This window comes from Anomaloglossus baeobatrachus, chromosome 7 (assembly GCF_048569485.1).
Source record: "Anomaloglossus baeobatrachus isolate aAnoBae1 chromosome 7, aAnoBae1.hap1, whole genome shotgun sequence".
NCBI classification, from domain to species: Eukaryota; Metazoa; Chordata; class Amphibia; order Anura; family Aromobatidae; genus Anomaloglossus; species Anomaloglossus baeobatrachus.
This window is the reverse complement of record NC_134359.1, coordinates 96407500-96430171: the sequence shown is the minus strand read 5'-3', so window position 1 is coordinate 96430171 and position 22672 is coordinate 96407500. Positions and strand designations below refer to the sequence as shown.

Genomic DNA, 22672 nt, shown 5'->3' with positions numbered 1-22672 from the left:
TCTTTAATTGTTACTTGTTTGTATATGTTTATGTATATGATATGTATAGGTATATGAGCCTCCTGAATTGTAAAGCGCTGCGGAATATGTTGGCGCTATAGAAATAAAGATTATTATTATAATATTTGCATCCAATTTGTATTGCGGCTTCCCATCATTATTTGCACATAGAATTGGTAAAAATAAGTTGTTGCAAATGTTATCAGATTCTATAGACTTCTAAACTGGGATTGTGGATTGAATAAGGACATAAAGTAAATGGAACGTCCATCATATCTGAAATGTAGACAGTGTATATAAATCTAGACCTATGAATATGACTGGATGATGCAGACATAAAATACATTCACTTTTCGAGCCCCTATTTAAAGGATAATATTTGCAAAACCTATTAACAATGTTGGCAGGCCAGGATATTGCCACAGGTTTAGTGACTAAACAGATTGTTAGGAAGGACCATTATTTTCTTCTTTCACTGTGAATAGAATTTCATTTTTTTCTTGAAAAGGAGAAGGATATTCATTGCTCTGTGGGACATTTATTGACCAGTAATCAGACACGTTACCATTTTCTATTATACAAAAATCAATTGACCAATAAAGTAGTTATGGAAATTCTATAGATTTCTTAGTGTAAGGAGTTTATATGTAAATTGTAACACCTTTGCTATTACACTGTTTTGTCTAGCACATCTATGAAAATTCAATTAACCTGACTAGCGCAAAATCAAAAGCCGAACCTACAATTTCAGCACATGACTGGTCCGTGACTAATGTGACCTTAGGCTCTGTAATAGTAATGCATTCCTGGAATCACATAAGTCACAACCTCATTTTATAATAAAACGCACTGACATTATCATATGCACAAAGGGGACTTCAAATTTATACATAAAAAAATTAAGTTTGCATTAGCATTTTATAACCTAATAGGAAGGGAAGAGTGAAAGGAATTTGGATATAAATTAAAATATGACTTGAACTAGGGTTTTCGCCAGCAAAATGTGAGTTGGGATGACTGCTCCTATTAGTTTAATGCGTGACTGTCATTTTAATTTTTATTTAATAAATCAATAGATAGTACACATGAAAATAAGCAACTTTGAAATGTATCCTATCAGGGATTTTTGCTTCTTTCTCCTCCTGGACTCTTCTTTCATTCTCAAAATTCTCAATTCCCAGGCAAAACCTGTCTTTAGTGAGTACAGATTTTTATGTTACCGAGATAAGAGGTGGCAGTTGGTTTTTATAAGATTCTATTCAGAAAAGAGGAGAGAGGGGGAAGGAGAGGCTCTGCCTCTAGCTCCATCCTTTGCATCAATCTCATCCCTCTGCCTCTAGCTCCTCCCCTTGCCTCTAGCACCTCCCTCTGTCTCTAGTTCATCTTTTTGCCTCTAACTCCTCCCTTTGCCTCTAGCTCATCCCTATGTCTCTAGCTCTTCCCTTTGCCTCTAGGTTCTCCCTCTGCCTCTATCTTCTCCATCTGGCTCTAGCTCTTCCCTTTGTCTCTAGCTCCACCCTCTACCTCTAGCTCTTTTCTTTGCCTCTAGGTTCTCTCTCGGCCTCTATCTTCTCCCTATGTCTCTAGCTCTTCTTCCTGTCTCTAGCTCCACTCTGTGCCTCTAGGTTCTCCCTCTGTCTCTAGCTCCTCCCTTTGTCTTTAGCTCCACCCTCTACCTCTAGCTCTTTCCTTTGCCTCTAGGTTCTCTCTCTGCCTCTATCTTCTCCCTCTGTCTCTAGCTCCTCCCTTTGTCTCTAGCTCCACCCTCTACCTCTAGCTCTTTTCTTTGCCTCTAGGTTCTCTCTCGGCCTCTATCTTCTCCCTATGTCCCTAGCTCCTCCTCCTGTCTCTATCTCTTCCCTTTGCCTCTAGGGTCTCCCTCTGCCTCTATCGTCTCCCTCTGTCTCTAGCTCTTCCCTTATTCTGTCTCTCCCTTTTACAATAGAATCTCATCAGTAACAACGCTCATCTCCTATCTCAGCAATATAAAAATTTATATCAACTGAATACAGCTTCTACCCGGGAATTGAGAATTTTGAAAATGAAAGATTAGTCCAAGAGGAGAAAGAAGCAGATTTCTTTGATAAGATAAATTACAAAGTTGCTGTGTATTATACATTTATGAAATACAAAATAAAAGACAGGGGTCAATTGAGAGAAAGATTCGGAGTATCAGTGCTCTCAATAGATGTGCTATTATGAACTTAAACTGGCTGCCTTTAATAACTTGTACTACAATGTGATTCGCAAATCTTGCTTTTCATTAACATACAGTGGCATGTAAAAGTTTGGGCACCCCTGGTCAAAATTACTGTTATTATGGTCTCTAAAAGGCATACAGTTAAAGATGACACACTTCCTTTGTATTTTATGCAAAAAAAACATATTTTCGACTTTTACATTTTTAAATGAACAAAAAAGTAAAAAAAAGGACAATGGTCCGATGCAAAAGTTTGGGCATCCTGCATGGTTATTACCTAGTAGCACCCCTTTAGGTAAGTATCGCAGCTTGTAAACGCTTTTTGTAGCCAAACAAGAGTCTTTTAATTCTTGTTTGAGGGATTTTCATCCATTCTTCCTTGGAATAGTCTTCCAGTTCTGTGAGAATCCTGGCTCGTCTTCCATGCGCTGCTCTTTTGAGGTCTAGCTACAGATTTTCAATGATGTCCAGATCAGGGGACTTTGAGGACCATTGTCAAATCTTCAGCTTGCGCCTTTTGATGTACTCCATTGTGGATTTGACATGTGTTTAGGATCATTATGCATTTGTAGAAGCTATCCTCTTTTCAATTTCAACTTTTTGACAGAAAATTTTCTGAGAGCTGCTTGTAGGATTGTTTGAGAGGTAAATCAGAACCCCTGCTTGACTGCAAAAGACCTTCATTAAGATATAGCACACTCTGGAGTTGTGGTATATTGTTCTATTGTTCAGCACAAATATGGCATTCATGGAAGAAAACCTCTCCTGCATCCCCACCATAAAATTCAGTGTCAGAAGTTTGCAAAAGTATGCATTTAAACAAGCCTGATCCATTTTGGAAACAAGTCCTGAGGACTGATGAGATTAAAATACAACTCTTTGGCCACAATGAGCAAAGGTATATGTGGAGAAAAAAAGGACACAGAATTTCAGGATAAGAACATCTCAAAGTGCAAGCTATAGGTTTTTCAATGCCACCCATAGTCCCCTGATCTGAACATCATTGAAAATTCCTGGCTAGACCTCAACAAAGCAGTGCATGCAAGAGGAGCCAGGAATCTCACAGAATTGGAAGACTTTACCGAAGAAGAATGGATGAAAATCCCTTAAACAAGGATTGAAGGACTCTTGTTTGGCTACAAAAAGCATTTATTATAAGGTGTGATAATTGCCAAAAGGGGTGCTACTTGGTACTAACCATGCAAGGTGCCCAAACTTTTGCAATGGTCCTTTTTGTTAGTTTTAAAATGTAAAAGATGATAATTTATACCGGCACGGCATATATTTTTGCCAAAAATACAAAGGGAATGTGTTTTGACCAGGTGTGCCCAAACATTTGAATACCACTGTATATATACCTGATTGTTACATGCGGCTCAATATAAACCCCAGATGAAGTGCAAATTCAGTGCGCGCTGGTATATGTTCTTGTTATAAACAGATGAGATAGTGGTAGTCAAATTGAATACGATGTGGATCTACAGTCATGGCCAAAAATTTTGAGAATGCTACAAATATTAATTTTTACAAAGTCTACTGCCTAAGTTTTTCTAATGGCAATTTGCATATACTCCAGAATGTCATAAAGAGTGATCAGCTTAACAGCAATTACTTGCAAAGTCAATATTGGCTAAGAAAATGAACTTTAACCCCCAAAATACATTTCAACATCATTGCATTACTGCCTTAAAAGGAGCAGCTAGCATTGTTTTAGTGATTGTTCCATTAACACAGGTGTGGGTGTTGATGAGGACAGGGCTGGCAATCAATCAGTCATGATTAAGTAAGAATGACACCACTGGACACTTTAAAAGGAGGCTGGTGCTTGGTATCATTGTTTCTCTTCAGTTAACCATGGTTATCTCTAAGAAACACGTACTGCCATCATTGCTTTGCACAAAAATGGCCTAACAGGGAAGAGTATCGCAGCTACAAAGATTGCACCTCAGTCAACAATCTATCGCATCATCAAGAACTTCAAGGAGAGAGCTTCCATTGTTGCCAAAAAGGCTCCAGGGCGCCCAAGAAGGACCAGCAAACTCCAGGACCATATCTTAAAACTGTTTCAGCTGCGGGATCGGACTACCATCAGTGCTGAACTAGCTCAGCAATGGCAGCAGGCTGGTGTGAGTGCTTCTGCACGCACTGTGAGGCAGAGACTCTTTGAGCAAGGCCTGGTTTCAAGGAGGGCAGCAAAGAAGCCACTTCTCTCCAGAAAAAACATCAGGGACCGACTGATATTCTGCAAAAGGTACAGGGAGTGGACTGCTGAGGACTGGGGTAAAGTCATTTTCTCAGATGAATCCCCTTTTCGATTGTTTGGGACATCTGGAAAACAGCTTATTAGGAGAAGAAGAGGTGAGCGCTACCACCAGTCTTGTCTCATGCCAACTGTTAAGCATCCTGAAACGATTCATGTGAGGGGTTGCTTCTCAGCCAAGGGAATCGGCTCACTCACAGTCTTGCCTAAAAACACAGCCATGAATAAAGAATGGTACCAGAATGTCCTCCAAGAGCAACTTCTCCCAACTGTCCAAGAGCAGTTTGGCGCCCAACAATGCCTTTACCAGCATGATGGAGCACCTTGCCATAAAGCAAAGGTGATCACTAAATGGCTCATGGAACAAAACAGAGATTTTGGGTCCATGGCCTGGAAACTCCCCAGATCTTAATCCCATTGAGAACTTGTGGGCAATCATCAAGAGACGGGTGGACAAACGAAAACCAACAAATTCTGGCAAAATGCAAGCATTGCTTATGCAAGAATGGACAGCTATCAGTCAGGATTTGGTCCAGAAGTTGATTGAGAGCATGCCAGGGAGAATTGCAGAGGTCCTGAAGAAGGGTCAACACTGCAAATATTGACTTGCTGCATTAACTCATTCTAACTGTCAATATAACCTTTTGGTACTCATAATATAATAGCAATTATATTTCTGTATGTGAAGTAAACATCAGACAAACACAATTAAAAACCAGAGGGCAACAGATCATGTGAAAATATAATTTTGGTGTCATTCTCAAAACTTTTGGCCATGACTGTACAATTGAATAATCATCAGTAAAGATTACATGAACGTCTGCCAGCAGTAGGGCTGAGATGCTGGTTATGTATATACAGCATCTCACATAGCCTAATTAATAGCTGCATGTAGAGGTGGAATTTGAGCTTTTGCAATATGAACTCTTTGACACCCAACCTTCCTTACAATTAGATTCCTTACAGTTTATGATAATTATTTATAAGGTCAGTTTATATTTTGGGCAAATTGTTAGGGGTTAATAATAACTACACTAATTAAACCTTTTTTTTATAATTTCTGTAAAAGACACAAAGTGAAGAAACCTGGTATATAGGATATGTAGATGCAAATAATATACGAATACATTCTATCATTTTTTAATTTTATATATTTATGTAATGTCTTTGTGGTGAAGAGATGCTATTAACTATGGATACATTTTATGTAGAACAAATCCTTTGTTGGAAATAAGGGTGCTACACAATCTCTTTCCTTGGAAAATAAATGCCGACAGCCCTGGGTGAAACATTTTTGCTGTTTAAAGAGAACTTGTCAAAAACTTTTAAGCCCTTTTAAATGATTAATATAATTCTGTAGCCCTTTAAAATATAACTCAGTGGATCCCATTAGGGCAACATAATGCTACTGCAGTAGTAAAAAAAAAAATCACATTTTAATGTTTATCAGGGCATAAAAATGGATTTATAGCTCCTTAGCCTCCACTGTATTCCTGTTACAAGTGTCTCCTATCATTAGGAGACTTGTGACTGGTTTGGGACTGGAGTCTCACATTTACTTGTGAGACTAGATTTTAAATGTGATTTGCTTTCTTTTGGTCTAGTGAGGGTTAACGTCATTTTTCTTGCCACCAGCTCCTGGTTAGTTCTCAGGTGCAGCTGGTGTTGACCACTCCCATCTCCTTTAAATAGTCACATGACCCATTACCTGATGTTGGTAATAGAATTCATTCGGTTTCTGACCACCTTAAGGGGAGGAAGTTCTCTAGGACCTACAGGTGATCCGCTGCAGGAGGTTTTGCAGTGCTACTTTTTTGAGCCTTGTTGTCTGCAGCCTTGGTGTCTGGCTGCAGCGGTGAAGTTTCTTGGTATATTCTTTTGTCTATGTCCCTCTGTCTGTCCTCCTTCCCCTGTGTGTCGTTAGTATAGTGGTGATGTCTAGTGTACTCACCGTCCTTGTCACTATACAGGGTGAGTTGGGGGACAGTAAGGGACTAGGCACATAACGGTGACAAGGGGAAGGTCTCATATAGGGATGTTAGGGGAGCTTAGGGACCAGACACAGGTTAACGTCAGGAGGTGTCCCATCCTCCACTACCTACCATCAGAGTCCTCCTCTCCTATACTATTGCTATAGAAACTCATGTATTTCACCGTGCGCCAGACAATCTGTCCATGCGCATCTGTCGCACCATGTTTCGGATGCTTGCCAGTCCAAACGTTACAATTCCCAAACTAGCAGCACCCTATCATGACAGACTGTTTGTTTTGGTACATACGTATACGTACGAATAGTGGGTGGTGGTCATTCTATCACTTTTAAGAACCACTTTACAGCTTTTTCACCCTTAATATTCATTTTAACCAAGACTGACCTTTGGTGTATGTTGTTCTGGTACATGGCCACTGACCTATCAGTCAGCCAAAAAAGGGTGCTGCTAGTTCTGAGGTACAGCCGAGGCGGGGGAACTGCAAATGCATCATCACGACCCAATATACTTACAGACTGAACTTCAAAATGCAATTTCTCGCTACTGAAGCATCACTTTGGCCATATATAGGGATTGACTGGCTGATCTTTTAAAGAATTGCACATTCATATACATTTTTGGGGAGTTGGTAAACTTTGACAGATTACCTTTAGGCTATGTGCCCATGTTGCATTTTTATGTGCAGAAAATCTACACATAATGCATGTTTTAGCAGAAAAAAAAACCAGCTGAAAAAACACGCATTTTTTATTTTTGTACGTTTTTTCACATGCTTTTTTTCTGCATTTTTTAATCATGGCGACCGCGGGGGTTCAGGCGTGGAGTTCAAAGCACTCGCAGCATTCAAGAGTCAGAGAGAGGAATCGCTTACCTCTCCCTGGTGATCAGGTCCCTGTAATGTGATCACAGGACCTGATCGCTGTCATGGTAACCGTGGGTCATCACCATGAAGACCATTACTGAGGTAAGGATTGCCTCACAGACCAGGGCACCTACGTCACTGGGGTTCTCTGCAGCCATTTCCTCATCTTGCAGGACCTTGCTGCTGGGAACCCCGGTGACATCACAAGGTGAACCGAGTTCATGCCGGCGGGTCTGCAGGAAACTCTGGTGATCCGCTGGCATGAACTCTATTCACTTTGTGATGTCACCGAAGTTCCTTGCAGACCGCAAGATGAGGAAATGGCTGCAGCGAACCCCAGTGACGTCAAAAAAGCACAATAAAAACGCAAAAAAAGCAATGTGTGTATTACACATGCGTTTCTTCCTGCATTTTTCACTGACTCCACTGACGTCAATTGGTGAAAAAAGCAGGAAAAAACGCAGAAACAATTGACAAGCTGCTTCTTTTTTTCAGCAACAAAAACTGCAAGGAAAAAAGAAGGATCATGTGCACAGCAAGTGACGATTCTCATAGACTTTGCTGGAATGATTATTCCTTGCTTTTATTGATTTAAAAAAAGGAAAACGCTAGAAAAATAAAAAAAAACTGCACCATGGGCACAAGGCCTAAGGCTATGTGCGCACATGTGCGCTCTGCACCGCACCTAAAAGGTGCACTTCAGAGCACAGCTGAAAAGCTGCGTTCTGAAGCACATGTTGCCGGCAGATTCGTGCGCTCTGCATGCTGCCTCTCCCTATAGACAGCATGCAAACCGCACGAAAGAAGTGACATGTCACTTCTTAGAACGCAGCGATTCGGGCAGCAGCCGAATCGCTGCGTTCTAATATGCCACGTGCGCACGGCCCCTACACAATCTCCATAGACAGTGCAGGGGACGCACGACGCATGCAGTTACGCTGCGGTGCAGAACGCAGCATAACTGCATGTAATACGCACACGTGCGCACATACCCTTAGTGTCAAAATTACTACATCATTAAGAGTTTATTATTTAATTAAGGAACATACAGTATATTATATGCTAACTATATTTATATGAGAAATAACAAATATCCTCAATAAAATAGTAAAAATTTGGGAATATATTTTTATTGTGACAGTTAAAAGTTTTATAACTCCTATGCAAGGAAATTCTTATAGAAAAGAACATCAGATAATTAGCCACTGATAAAAGATTTTTGCGAGAAAAACAAAATGAAACAATGTCACTTTGGAAATACATATTGAATTATTGTGAGCGCTATAAACAGTGTAAGGAGGCATGAGGCTTGTCACTAAGACAATGCTTTACCACCCTTAAGGCCCCGTCACACTAAGCAACATCGCTAGCAACATCGCTGCTGATGGACAACTTTTGTGACGTAGCAGCGATGTTGCTAGTGATGTTGCTAGCGATGTTGCTGTGTGTGACATCCAGCAACAACCTGGCCCCTGCTGTGAGGTCGCTGGTTGTTGCTGAATGTCCTGGACCATTTTTTAGTTGTTCTGTGAAGCACAGATCGCTGTGTGTGACAGCGAGACAGCAACAACTAAATGTGCAGGCAGCAGGAGCCGGCTTCGGCGGACACTGGTAACCACGGTAAACATCGGGTAACCAAGAAGCCCTGTCCTTGGTTACCCGATATTTACCTTCGTTACCAGCCTCCGCCGCTCTCACAGTGCCGGCTCCTGCTCTGTGCACATGTAGCAGAGTACACATCGGGTAATTAACCCGATGTGTACTGTAGTTAGGAGAGCTGGGAGCCAGCGCTAAGCAGTGTGCACTGCTCCCTGCTCTCTGCACGTGTAGCAGAGTACACATCGGGTAATTAACCCGATGTGTAGTGTAGCTAGGAGAGCAGGGAGCCAGCGCTAAGCAGTGTGCACTGCTCCCTGCATGTGTAGCAGAGTACACATCGGGTAATTAACCCGATGTGTAGTGTAGCTAGAAGAGCAGGGAGCCAGCGCTAAGCAGTGTGGACTGCTCCCTGCTCTCTGTACGTGTAGCAGAGTACACATCGGGTAATTACCCCGATGTGTACTGTAGCTAGGAGAGCAGGGAGCCAGCGCTAAGCAGTGTGCCCTGCTCTCTGCACATGTGGCTGCAGTACACATCGGGTAATTAACCCGATGTGTGCTGTAACTAGGAGAGCAGGGAGCCAGTGCTAAGCGGTGTGCGTGTCGCGGGCGGGGAGGAGGGTGTCAGCACACCGCGCTCACCCCTTCTGCTCGGGTCCGGCGGCCGCTGCTCAGTGGTGGCTCGAGCTGTAGGCCGGATCCCGGGGGTTTCTCGAGCGGCACTCCTCGCCCGTGAGTGAAAGGGATTGGTTGGGTGTGGGGATTGTTTATAGTCCGTGACGCCACCCACGGTTGTGGTGATTTCACCACCGCTGCTCAATACGGGGGTCCCGGGGATGGTGATGCGGAGCAGCCAGGTGTTGTGTTGCCCCTCCGTGGGTAGGGGTCGGTGATCCCGGGGCCCGGTGACGGTTTGGGAGGTGCAGGGCCTGGTGGGCGCAGGGACGCGGGGGCAGCGCTGTGCCTTGCGGCACTGTGGTACTCACTCAGCCTGAGACGTTGACACAGTTTGTACGGTAAACCAAACGGCTGGTAAGACGGTCCCACGGACGGCTGCAATTGCTCTCCCAGTAGGTGACGGTGATGTCCCTCTTCCTTGCACCTTGTGTACTTGTTGGTTGCGATGGGTCCCCACCGGTAACCCACTCCCCGGCTTCAAGCTGGGCCGGAGGAGCTCTACTCTTTGCCCGCAGGCGCTGGCCCTCAGAAACTGGTGCCCTGGCGGTGGCGGTGTCTCTGTTGTACAGGTTGGGCTGTTGCCTTCACTCGGGTCTTGGTTGTTGGGGGATCTACGTCCCCTTCACTGACGGATTCGGCAATTTACGGCGACTCCAAGCCTTGCCGGGGTCCGAGAGGCCCCTGCCCTGGTGCTGACTGTCCTTCGGAACACTGCTCCAGACCACCGGGCACACAGCCTACGGGGTCCTTCCAGGAACTTCCAAACGGTCCCCCTCCAGACAGTCACCGCCGTTGCTGACCTTGCTGACCTGTCCTGCACTCAGCTGGACCACTTCAGGCTTTTCTCTCTCTTTCTGTGCTGTCACACTCTTGCTTTCCTCCTTTACTCCTTCTCTTTCCTTCACTTTCACTTAGTTGTTTACTCTTTTCTAGCCCTTAGCTAGACTTCACTCTTGCCCTGCCTGGGCTCAACTGCCTGGTTTCTCCCGCCTCCAGAGCTGTGATCTCCTTGGTGGGCGGAGCCAACCGCCTGGCCCACCCCCTGGTGTGAATCATCAGCCTCTGGAGGAAGGCAACAAGGATTTTTGGTTCAGCTTAGATGTGCCTACCTGGGATGTAGGGTGTGGTGGTGTGTGACCTGTGTCCCCTGGCTTGCCCAGGGCGACACATTCCCCCTTAGCAAAATGCAGACCGTCCGCGGGCTGCCGTCCTACACCGGATTTTTTTTTCTGTAAAAAGGGATAACAAGGTAAATAACACATACATTTTCAATAACTCTTCCCAAAACGGGAGGCACATTTACTTTAACGTTGCATAACGGTTTACGGTTACGGTTTCCGCTCTCTCCCACCCAAGCAACCTGGCCCTGATGCTGCCCCTAAAGCCCAGGCAGCACCCCTTGATCCACAGTCCAGCACACGGTACCCGAGCGGGATCTGTCCTTCCCTCCAGAGGGTAGCCACCGGTTCCCTTGGTGGCTGGGCCCCAGCCTTCTCTGCTGAGGGCCCTCCCTCCAACCTGCCTCTCCGGAGGCGGCATGCGGAAAACGGTAACGACAAACAACATATTTACAAGCCACTAACGTTTGTGGGTGCCCTGCAAGTTCACGGGCTTGTCCATGGATAGTTCCCATGCAAAACTTTTAACGGTCCCCACGGGGACAACGGTGCCGGCTCCGGCCGGTTCAATCAAACAGAAAATCAGGTGAAACTTCGGTTAATCATTTCCATCATTGGCAGAACTTTCAAACTTTCAAACAAGTGGTCCCAACGGGGACGGTGCTGCGGGCATCCGCTGCCCTTTTGCGGCTCAGCAGTCCATTCTCACTCGTGGGGCTCTAGTGCCACCTTCACATGGTGCACCGCTCTGGACCCCAATGGTAGCTCGCTGCAGGCGATCTTCTTCCATATACATGCGGGCATGCACATCCGCTCTACACCCCTCTCGGGCATCGATCTCCCTGCGCAGCTGCTGTTGCCGCCGCTCCCAGCCGGGAGTACTTTCTGTTTGCTCCGGTTCAGCGTGTGCGGGGGACGGACCCAGCCAGAGTCCCTCCGTGTCGGCTACGACCGGCACCTTCAATAATGAGGGACCCCGCTGTGACATGGCCTCCTCTGCCTCCTGGCAGCTGCATCCCCGCCGTGCCTCCGGTGCATCTTTGCTGACGGGCTCAGCCTTTGGCTTCTTCCATAGAAGCGGTTCAGGGTGGTCATGAGCTTCTGCTGCAGGTCGGTCCGCCGGGGCGGATTGGCAGGGTACCGCTACCGGTGGTGGTGGTAGCGGGCCTAGTGGCGGGGCAGCAGCAGCTAACGCGGGTAGCGGGAGAGGCAGCAGGGTGAACGGGTGTAGGCCGGGCCCCTCAGCCGCAGCGGCCGATCCCTCGGGAATACAGGGACGTGGGTCTCTTACCCGTTCCTCCAAATCTTCCTCCACCTCGCATCTCCACATAGCAGCCACCACTTCCACCATGTCGGCCTCCCACTCCTCCAGGAGGAGCTGCATGCGGACCTGCAGACGGCTGCTTAGCTGGGCGGTCCGGACTTCCACCCACGCCGCCATGCCGGGCGCGGGGACCACGGTGTTGTTGGTCGGACTCAGCATCTTTAGCAGCGGCCTCTTCCAGGAACCAATAAATGGCCGCATGGTCCTGGCGTCCCTGCTTCCACAGCCGCGCTCACATGCGGCCAGCCGCCATCGCGTCCCCCTTAGCTCTTTTCGGCCCCTCCTCTCTCGGGGCGGGGTTTTGGCCTTCGCGCCTCTACTGCTCGAGAAGACGCTCGAGCGGGAACTTTTCGCGCCAAAGATGGCGGCTTCTGAAATTTTCCTGCTGGATACCTCCGGCGGTAACAAGGCGCACCTCTACCTGACGGCAGAGCGGTAAGATCCTGTTCGTGACGCCAAGTTGTCGCGGGCGGGGAGGAGGGTGTCAGCACACCGCGCTCACCCCTTCTGCTCGGGTCCGGCGGCCGCTGCTCAGTGGTGGCTCGAGCTGTAGGCCGGATCCCGGGGGTTTCTCGAGCGGCACTCCTCGCCCGTGAGTGAAAGGGATTGGTTGGGTGTGGGGATTGTTTATAGTCCGTGACGCCACCCACGGTTGTGGTGATTTCACCACCGCTGCTCAATACGGGGGTCCCGGGGATGGTGATGCGGAGCAGCCAGGTGTTGTGTTGCCCCTCCGTGGGTAGGGGTCGGTGATCCCGGGGCCCGGTGACGGTTTGGGAGGTGCAGGGCCTGGTGGGCGCAGGGACGCGGGGGCAGCGCTGTGCCTTGCGGCACTGTGGTACTCACTCAGCCTGAGACGTTGACACAGTTTGTACGGTAAACCAAACGGCTGGTAAGACGGTCCCACGGACGGCTGCAATTGCTCTCCCAGTAGGTGACGGTGATGTCCCTCTTCCTTGCACCTTGTGTACTTGTTGGTTGCGATCGGTCCCCACCGGTAACCCGCTCCCCGGCTTCAAGCTGGGCCGGAGGAGCTCTACTCTTTGCCCGCAGGCGCTGGCCCTCAGAAACTGGTGCCCTGGCGGTGGCGGTGTCTCTGTTGTACAGGTTGGGCTGTTGCCTTCACTCGGGTCTTGGTTGTTGGGGGATCTACGTTCGCTTCACTGACGGATTCAGCAATTTACGGCGACTCCATGCCTTGCCGGGGTCCGAGAGGCCCCTGCCCTGGTGCTGACTGTCCTTCAGAACACTGCTCCAGACCACCGGGCACACAGCCTACGGGGTCCTTCCAGGAACTTCCAAACGGTCCCCCTCCAGACAGTCACCGCCGTTGCTGACCTTGCTGACCTGTCCTGCACTCAGCTGGACCACTTCAGGCTTTTCTCTCTCTTTCTGTGCTGTCACACTCTTGCTTTCCTCCTTTACTCCTTCTCTTTCCTTCACTTTCACTTAGTTGTTTACTCTTTTCTAGCCCTTAGCTAGACTTCACTCTTGCCCTGCCTGGGCTCAACTGCCTGGTTTCTCCCGCCTCCAGAGCTGTGATCTCCTTGGTGGGCGGAGCCAACCGCCTGGCCCACCCCCTGGTGTGAATCATCAGCCTCTGGAGGAAGGCAACAAGGATTTTTGGTTCAGCTTAGATGTGCCTACCTGGGATGTAGGGTGTGGTAGTGTGTGACCTGTGTCCCCTGGCTTGCCCAGGGCGACACATGCGCTGCTCCCTGCTCTCTGAACGTGTAGCTGCAGTACACATCGGGTAATTAACCCCATGTGTACTGTAGCTAAGAGCAGGGAGCCAGTGCTAAGCGGCGTGCGCTGGTAACCAAGGTAAATATCGGGTTGGTTACCCGATATTTACCTTAGTTACCAAGCGCAGCATGCTTCCACGCGTCGCTGCTGGCTGGGAGCTGGTCACTGGTTGCTGGTGACAGCTCACCAGCAACCCATGTAGCGACGCTCGAGCGATCCCTGCCACGTCAGGTTGCTGGTGGGATCGCTGGAGCGTCTGACTGTGTGACCTCTCACCAGCAACCTCCTAGCAACTTACCAGCGATCCCTATCAGGTTGTATCGTTGTTGGGATCGCTGGTAAGTTGTTTAGTGTGACGGTACCTTTAATGTTTTTATGGTCACTGGATGGGGCAGACAGCCTCCATGTCTGATCACTTGGCCTTTGTTTAATCCACATTGTGCCTCAGGTTAAGTTTTAGAGAATTGTAAATTGTTTTTACTGTTTATTTAATGTTATAGTTTAAAGGTCCATTGGTCATATTAGTAGCATATCCAATATACCTAAACTTGAAAATGAAAATAGGAAGTACCCATAAAATAGAAACTTTATTAGAAATAGTACTGAATTTTATTGTATATAATAAAAGTTATAATTTATACTCACTTTCTAGATTTTGTATATTCCCAGCCCGCAACTTTTGGGATGAAGTTTACACTAACTTATTTTTTAGTTCTTTTTTTTAAGTTATTAAATTATACCTGGAAAAACACAACATAAAAATCACATGAAAAAAAGATGTTAATGGTGGATTTGGCATTTTCAACCTCACCGATTACTAATGGGTGCATAAAATCAAGAATGGAAGCTTTAATCTGCAATACACTGTGTTCAGAATTATTAGGCAAATGAGTATTTTGATCACATGATAATTTTTATACTTGTTGTCCTACTCCAAGCTGTATAGGCTTGATACACAACTACCAATTAAGTAAATCAGGTGATGTGCATCTCTGTAATGAGGAGGGGTGTGGTGTAATAACATCAACACCCTATATAAGGTGTGCTTAATTACTAGGCAACTTCCTTCACTTTGGCAAAATTGGTCAGAAGAGAGATTTGACGGGCTCTGAAAAGTCCAAAATTGTGAGATGTCTTGGAAAGGGATGCAGCAGTCTTGAAATTGTCAAATTTTGAAGCGTGATCACCGAACAATCAAGCGTTTCATGGCAAATAGCCAACAGGGTCGCAAGATTCATGTTGGCCAAAAAAGGCGCAAAATAACTGCCCATGACTTGAGGAAAATCAAGCGTGAAGCTGCCAAGATGCCACTAGTTTGGCCATATTTCAGAGCTGCAACGTTACTGGAGTATCAAAAAGCACAAGGTGTGCCATACTCAGGGACATGGCCAAGCTAAGGAAGGCTGAAAAACGGCCACCTTTGAACAAGAAACATAAGATAAAATGTCAAGACTGGGCCAAGAAATAGCTTAAAGGTACCGTCACACTAAACAACTTACCAGCGATCCCAACAACGATACAACCTGATAGGTTTCGTTGGTAAGTTGCTAGGAGGTTGCTGGTGAGAAGTCACACAGTCAGACGCTCCAGCGATCCCACCAGCAACCTGACCTGGCAGGGATCGCTGGAGCGTCGCTACACGGGTTGCTGGTGAGCTCACCAGCAACCAGTGACCAGCCCCCAGCCAGCAGCTACGCGTGGAAGCATGCTGCGCTTGGTAACTAAGGTAAATATCGGGTAACCAACCCGATATTTACCTTGGTTACCAGGGCACGCCGCTTAGCTCTGGCTCCCTGCTCTTAGCTACAGTACACATCGGGTTAATTACCCGATGTGTACTCTGCTACACGTGCAGAGAGCAGGGAGCAGCGCACACTGCTTAGCGCTGGCTCCCTGCTCTCCTAGCTACAGCACACATCGGGTTAATTACCCGATGTGTACTGCAGCTACACGTGTAGAGAGCAGGGAGCAGCGCACACTGAGCGCTGGCTCCCTGCTCTCCTAGCTACAGCACACATCGGGTTAATTACCCGATGTGTACTGCAGCTACATGTGCACAGAGCAGGAGCCGGCACTGACAGTGTGAGAGCGGCGGAGGCTGGTAACGAAGGTAAATATCGGGTAACCAAGGACAGGGCTTCTTGGTTACCCGATGTTTACCGTGGTTACCAGCGTCCGCAGAAGCCGGCTTCTGCTGCCTGCACATTTAGTTGTTGCTCTGTCGCTGTCACACACAGCGATCTGTGCTGCACAGCGGGAGAGCAACAACTAAAAAATGGTCCACGCCATTCAGCAACAACCAGCGACCTCACAGCAGGGGCCAGGTTGTTGCTGGATGTCACACACAGCAACATCACTAGCAACATCGCTGTTACGTCACAAAAGTTGTCCATCAGCAGCGATGTTGCTAGCGATGTTGCTTAGTGTGACGGGGCCTTAAGACTGATTTTTGAAAGGTTTTATGGACTGATGAAATGAGAGTGACTATTGATAGGCCAGATGGATGGGCCAGAGGCTGGATCAGTAAAGGTCAGAGAGCTCCACTTCAACTCAGACGCCAGCAAGGAGGAGGTGGGGTACTCGTATGGGCTGGTATCATCAAAGATGAACTTGTGGGACCTTTTCGGGTTGAGGATGGAGTGAAGCTCAACTCCCAGACCTACTGCCAGTTTCTGGAAGACAACTTCTTCAAGCAGTGGTACAGGAAGAAGTCGGTATCGTTCAAGAAAGACATGATTTTCATGCCGGACAATGCTCATCACATGCGTCCAACTACTCCACAGCGTGGCTGGCCAGTAAAGGTCAAAAAGGTGAAAAAATAATGACATGGCCCCCTTGTTCACTTGATCTGAACTCCATAGAGAACCTGTTGTCCCTCATAAAATGTGAGATCTAAAGGGAGGGAAAACAGTACACCTCTCGGACCAGTGTCTGGAGGCTGTGGTGGCTGCTGCTGCTGCACACGATGTTGAAACATATAAACATATCAAGCAACTGACAGAATTTATGGATGGTAGGCTGTTGAGTGTCATCATAAAGAAAGGTGGCTATATTGGTCACTAATTTTTTGGGGGTTTGTTTTTGCATGTCAGAAATGCTTATTTCTAAATTTTGTGCAGTTATATTGGTTTACCTGGTGAAAATAAACAAGTGAGATGGAAATAGATTAGTTTTTTATTAAGTTTCCTAATAATTCTGCACAGTAATAGTTACCTGCACAAACAGATATCCTCCTAATATAGCCAAATCTAAAGAAACCCCACTCCAACTTCCAAAAATGTTAAGCTTTGATATTTATGAGTCTTTTGGGTTGATTAAGAACATAGTTGTTGATCAATAAAAAAAAAAATCGTCTAAAATACAACTTGCCTAATAATTCTGCACACAGTGTAGAGAGAAGACACATGACGTCCGTGATACACAGTCCATATACAGCCTGGCTGCGGGTGTCCTTATCAAAAGCCTTATAAACATATATGAGGTTACTGAGCTCGGGTCAAGACACCCACGACCAGTCTGTGTGTACGGACTGTGATATACAGACGTCTATATTCACCCTAATACCAAAGAAATTAATTACTTTATACTAAAATTGTCTTCTGCCTCATTCAGACATCTAGTTTTTTGCAAAGCTTCTCCTGCCTATTTCAATGTCAAGCACACCCTTCCTAATTGGCCAATTTTTCCATTTTTGCTTTTTCACGTTTTCCTCCTCTTCTTCCAAGAGCCAGAGCTTTATTTTTTTAGGCAACAGACATTTTTTTTGGCAGGATACATAGTTTTGAATAGGATCATTTTATCATTCAATGTACTTAAAAAGTGGTAAAAAATTTCAAGTGTGATGAAATTGTGGAAAAAAAAATGCAATTCCTTAATTGTTTTTGGGTTTGTTTTTACGTTATTCATAGAGATGAGTGGACCCGTGGAAGTTCGGGTTCGGCGGGTTCAACCGGACTTTAGATAAAGTTTTGTTCTGGGCCCGAACTTGACCTGAATCTTATTGGAAATCACTGATTGGACAGTTAGGCTCTCCGCCCACATACAGCCAGCCATAAACAGATCACTTCCGGGGCAGTGAGGGCCGAGTGTATTTTTTTTGTACACACTACATCTGATAACACTGATTTTACCCCTAGTGAGAGCCGTTTAAACACCTTAAGTGGCTTGCACTGGGCTGAGCACTGAGTGTACCCGAGCACAGCGATGCTTGCACGAGTGGTCAGCCTACATAAGGCACCGTAACTCCGAATTCTGATTTTTTTTTTGTAAAGTCTGTTTGGGACGAATACTGAACTTTAACGTTCAGGTCAACTCATCTCTGGTTATTCATTGTATGTTGAAGATGCCTTGGTAACATGATTCTCCAGGCCAGTACAATTACAAAGATAAGAAACGTGTATACTCTTTTGTTTAATTTTTAAGTTGTGAAAATTTTTTATGAAATTCATAAAAAAAAATGAGCTTGAGTCACCATTTTCCAACACCTGTAATGTTTTGATATTTTTTAACCAATGGACCTGTGTCTGGCAAACTGACATTTTTATTGGTACTATTTTTGGATAGCTACAACAATTTGATTGATTCGGCACGCTTCGATCGCATCACAAGAGGGCCAATGGGAGCATAGAACACTGATTCTCAGCAGCATTTAAAGAGTTAACAGCAGCAGCCAGAGTTAGAGGCAGATGCTGGTTGTGTAACACAACCATCATTAGCTGGGAAGGATGCAGGCTCAGCTCCAGAGCCTGCATCAAAGACAAGAGCTAGACATATGATGTAGGAGTATGACATGTCACAAAGAGGTTACACCCTGACAGTATCCATGTGGCATCTGTGTGCTGTCCGTGATTTTCATGGACCCTTAGAGTTGTGTGGGTGATTCTGATTTATGACTCAGATCAAAAACAGACATGTTGCTGTGTTTTAGGAGGACACCTATCAAAAATTATCACTTCCTTCCTTCATGCCATGCTTTGCACATACATAACAGGTGCTCATTTTGGGTTTTCGTCATATTTAATGAGGAATTTTCACCCTTCGTGGAATGACTGTTTTAGTAAATACTTCATAACTGTTTCTTCAAAAGTCCAAATATTTTTTAGCTAATTTGTCTTGTTCCTCTGTTATGCATTCTTTCTTAAATTTAGGCAAAAAATGGGTGTCACTCTTACCTTTTTCATAGAGGTGTGTCCTTATAAAGTCTGATACTGTCTGGATTGATTTCACATTGTCCATGTGAAGGGACACACCTCCAGTAGTTAACACCCAGTTGTCTATTCTAGCAAGAGCTTAAATATATTGTATGTGCTGGGTGAGGAACCCCATACACAATAGATCCCTGTCAGCCGAATGACGGTTTGGCCGATCAATTGGCCAGCAGTTATTTCCCGCCGACTTAGTTTGATAGAAGATAAAAAGTTCTCTATTTTATATCAATTTAATTTGATGTAACGTTAAAAGTGTAAGCAAATACAGTAGTACCATTCCATTTTGATGCATTTTTTTTATTTTTATTTTTTAAGAAAAAGTAGATATATGTAACTTGATGAAAAAAATATGGCAACTCTCGTCCATTCATTAATATTACATGAAGTGTTAAATGTAGGGTATTGAAGCACAAGTATGGATCTGATACCTGGGCTTCTTGTACATTCATCGTCAGTCATCTGTCAGTCTATACTATTCGTATGGTAATATATTAGCTGTGGTTTGAGGCACACGATGACACAATTATTGTATAAGCGTGTGTATAAGTGTGTGTCATTGCTGTACTTTTCCTTTAGATGACAAGTAGATTCTTGATATAAGATGAATGTAACCTAGTATTATTGTTTTTTTTATATCTTCTAGCCCCTCCACTGATGGCTTTTGCACAATGTGACAAGGAGGTTTACAGAAACCTTCTGAATGAATTTTGCCTCCAACAATTCCAACTAAACATGGAGAGCTTGGGAATGAATCTGTGGTGCGACTGGAAAGCAACAGAAGAGTGAGTTCTTTTGGGTTTTTTTGTTTGTTTTTTACTTCTCTGTATGGGACTATGTAAAAATAAAAAAAAAGTAAAAAAGTTTTTTAGTATATAATATTTGATCGATGTCCAATTTAATAGCTTTAAAAAATCCTCAGCAATAACCAGTTCAGAGTAGCCCTTTTCTCATTTGCTAAATCGGCAGTGTATCAAATACTTATTTTCCTCTTTGTAGATTATAGGAAGATATTAGATATATAATAGATATCTTGCAGCTATGTAATTTTCCAACCCCCTTACATATTAGAAACTTCCCCCCTTTAGTACTTTTCATGTTGAGTTTATTCTACAGCTTGTTTAAACTAATAAATTAATAAAAAAAAAACAATGTGGGGTCCCCTCCATTCTTGACAATCAGCAAAGATAAAGCTGACAGTTCAGGCTGATATTATCAGGCTGGGAAGGTCCATAGTTATTGGTCTCTTCCCATGCTATAAATACCAGCCTGCAGCTGCCCCAGAAGTGGTGCATCACATGAGATGCTCAAATTCTGGTGCTTCGCCTCAGCTCTTCCCGATTGCCCTGGTGAGTTGACAATTGGGTTAATAGTAGTTGGGGATGATGTCAGCTTTGAATTGTTCAAAAACATAGCTGATATTAAAGGGAACCTGTCACCTAGAATATGCGTTCTGACCTATCAGCAGATGCATTACACCTCCCTACCCATCCCTGTGCTGTAAAATTGTATAATATGAAAGTAATAAAAAACGTTTTATTACCTTCATATTTCGTATGTAAATAGCAGGGAATGTGGTCAAAGGGGCGGCGCCTTGCCCTATGGACGTCTGCATATTTCCGTGGAATCCCGCCCCTGTGGGCGTGATACCATGGAGCTACGTCCCCGTCGCTCATTCTGTCCTGTGCGCATTGCAGCAGGCTTCTTTTCTGGGTGTTCAATCACCCGCTTCAGACGCGCACTGTGCATTCGCAGTGGGCGTCTGAAACTGACAAGGAGAACCCGGAAGAGAAGCCTGCTGCAATGCTCGCAGGATAGAATGAGCGGCGGGGACGTAGCTCCATAGTATCACGCCCACAGGGGCGGGATTCCACGGAAATATGCAGACGTCCATAGGGCAAGGCGCAGCCCCTGTGATCACATTCCCTGCTATTTACATACGAAATATGAAGGTAATAAAACGTTTTTTATTACTTTCATATTATACAATTTTACATATTATACAATTGTGGTTTGTTTAGATGCAGCTTTGGAAACTTTAGTTGAACTGCCATCATCTTTTTCCAAAGAAGACACTTTCTGCTGGCAACCATTCCAAAGAAGCCATACTTGTTCAGTCTAACTTTGTTGTCTTGACCTAACAACATGCTGAGGCCTTTAGAGTCTGAGTTGTAGCTCTTGGTCTTTTTCTTTTTCATTCCTTTGAGAGCTTAACAGTCTGACATTGTGTTGAGTAGGTTGGGACATCCACTCCTGGGAAGATTTGCCATCAGTTTTGAATGTTTTTTACTTAAGAATATTTTTTCTCATTGTAAAATAATGAACTCCAAATTGTTTGGAAATTACTTTATAATATTTCCTAGATTGATGGTCAGCAAAAATTGCTTCTCTAAGATAATTGCTAATATTTTCCCTTCTTGACATTGTGTTGACAGTTGCCTGAATGCTTCAGACCAGCAAAACTTCTGCTTTTATAGAAGTCTGGCATCTGGCTGCTACTTACCCTCTTAATTCCTATGGAAGCAGTAATGGTATACTTAATTTTCTAACCACTGCTTGTACACTGTGATTCAGTTTTAATTAAACAATTACATTGTGTAATTTAGCTCATTTTATATATTACTGGTTTGATTCTTTATCTGAGATGTGAAACATACATCCTAACATACATATAGTCTGCAGTAAACTACTAAATTCCATCTAATGGTGATTAGAACTATATTTTTCAACTCTATCCAGGAGTTCTGTAATCGAAAAATGAATTTTCAAAAGCTATAAGGACTAGATTTAGTCTGAATTTTAACTCAATTGTTTTTTCCACATTTAGTTAAAAAAATGAATCCTCAAAAGATATAAAGATTAAGATATACTAAAAGTGTAAAGAGTACCTCCTCCAATTGTTGTTGTTCTACTGATTCTGCAAAAGATTGTATTTTTTTCTGTGGTCATCGACTCCAAAGTTATCCCCCCAGTAAAGAAAGTGCAAATGCTTCCTTCAACCAACTGGGTGTATACCACTGAACTTCTCTTTGTGCGTTTGCTTTTTCTTCTCTGACATTGGTCAATCAAAACTTATGTGTCCTAGACAAGCAAACATAGGATAATCGTTATCTAGATAGGGATGAATGTCACACTACCATGAGGAGGAGACAGTCAATAGGTCATCAAAGTGATTTATGTCAACGTTTCGGAGAGAACCTCTCACCTTCTTCAGGAAAAATCACAATTTTTCCTTAAGAACGAGAGGAGTTCTCTCCAAAAAGCGTTGAAATAAATCTCTTTGATGACCTATTGACTATAGGGCCATTTACACGCTGCGACATCGCTAACGATATATCATCGGGGTCACGGTGTTTGTAACGCACATCCGGCGTTGTTAGCGACATCGCAACATGTGACAGGCTGGAGCGACCTTAAACGATCGCAAAAGAGGCAAAAATAGTTTGTCTGTGAGAGGTCGTTTATTTATGAAAAATCGTTGTCTGGTCAGTAGCAATGTTGTTCGTCGTTCTTGTGGCATCACACATCGCTGTGTGTGACACTGCAGGAGCGACGACCATCTCCTTACCTCCGTCCACCGGCAATGAGGAAGGAAGCAGGTGGGCGGCATGTTCCAGCCGCTCATCTCCGCCCGTCCTCTGCTATTAGAAGGCTGCCGTGTGACGTCGCTGTGACGCCGCACAAACCGCCC

The 22672-nt window shown here is 44.9% G+C and overlaps 1 protein-coding gene across 6 annotated transcripts in view; it reads left to right on the top strand.

The window, feature by feature from the left end:
* RAMP1 (receptor activity modifying protein 1) overlaps positions 1 to 22672 on the top strand; it is a 464674-nt gene that overhangs the window by 105838 nt on the left and 336164 nt on the right. For all 6 annotated transcript variants that reach the window (XM_075317492.1, XM_075317495.1, XM_075317494.1 and 3 more), the window contains one exon: positions 19628 to 19766. In XM_075317492.1, the coding sequence (XP_075173607.1) occupies positions 19628 to 19766 (139 nt within the window). The remainder of the gene's footprint in view (positions 1 to 19627; positions 19767 to 22672) is intronic.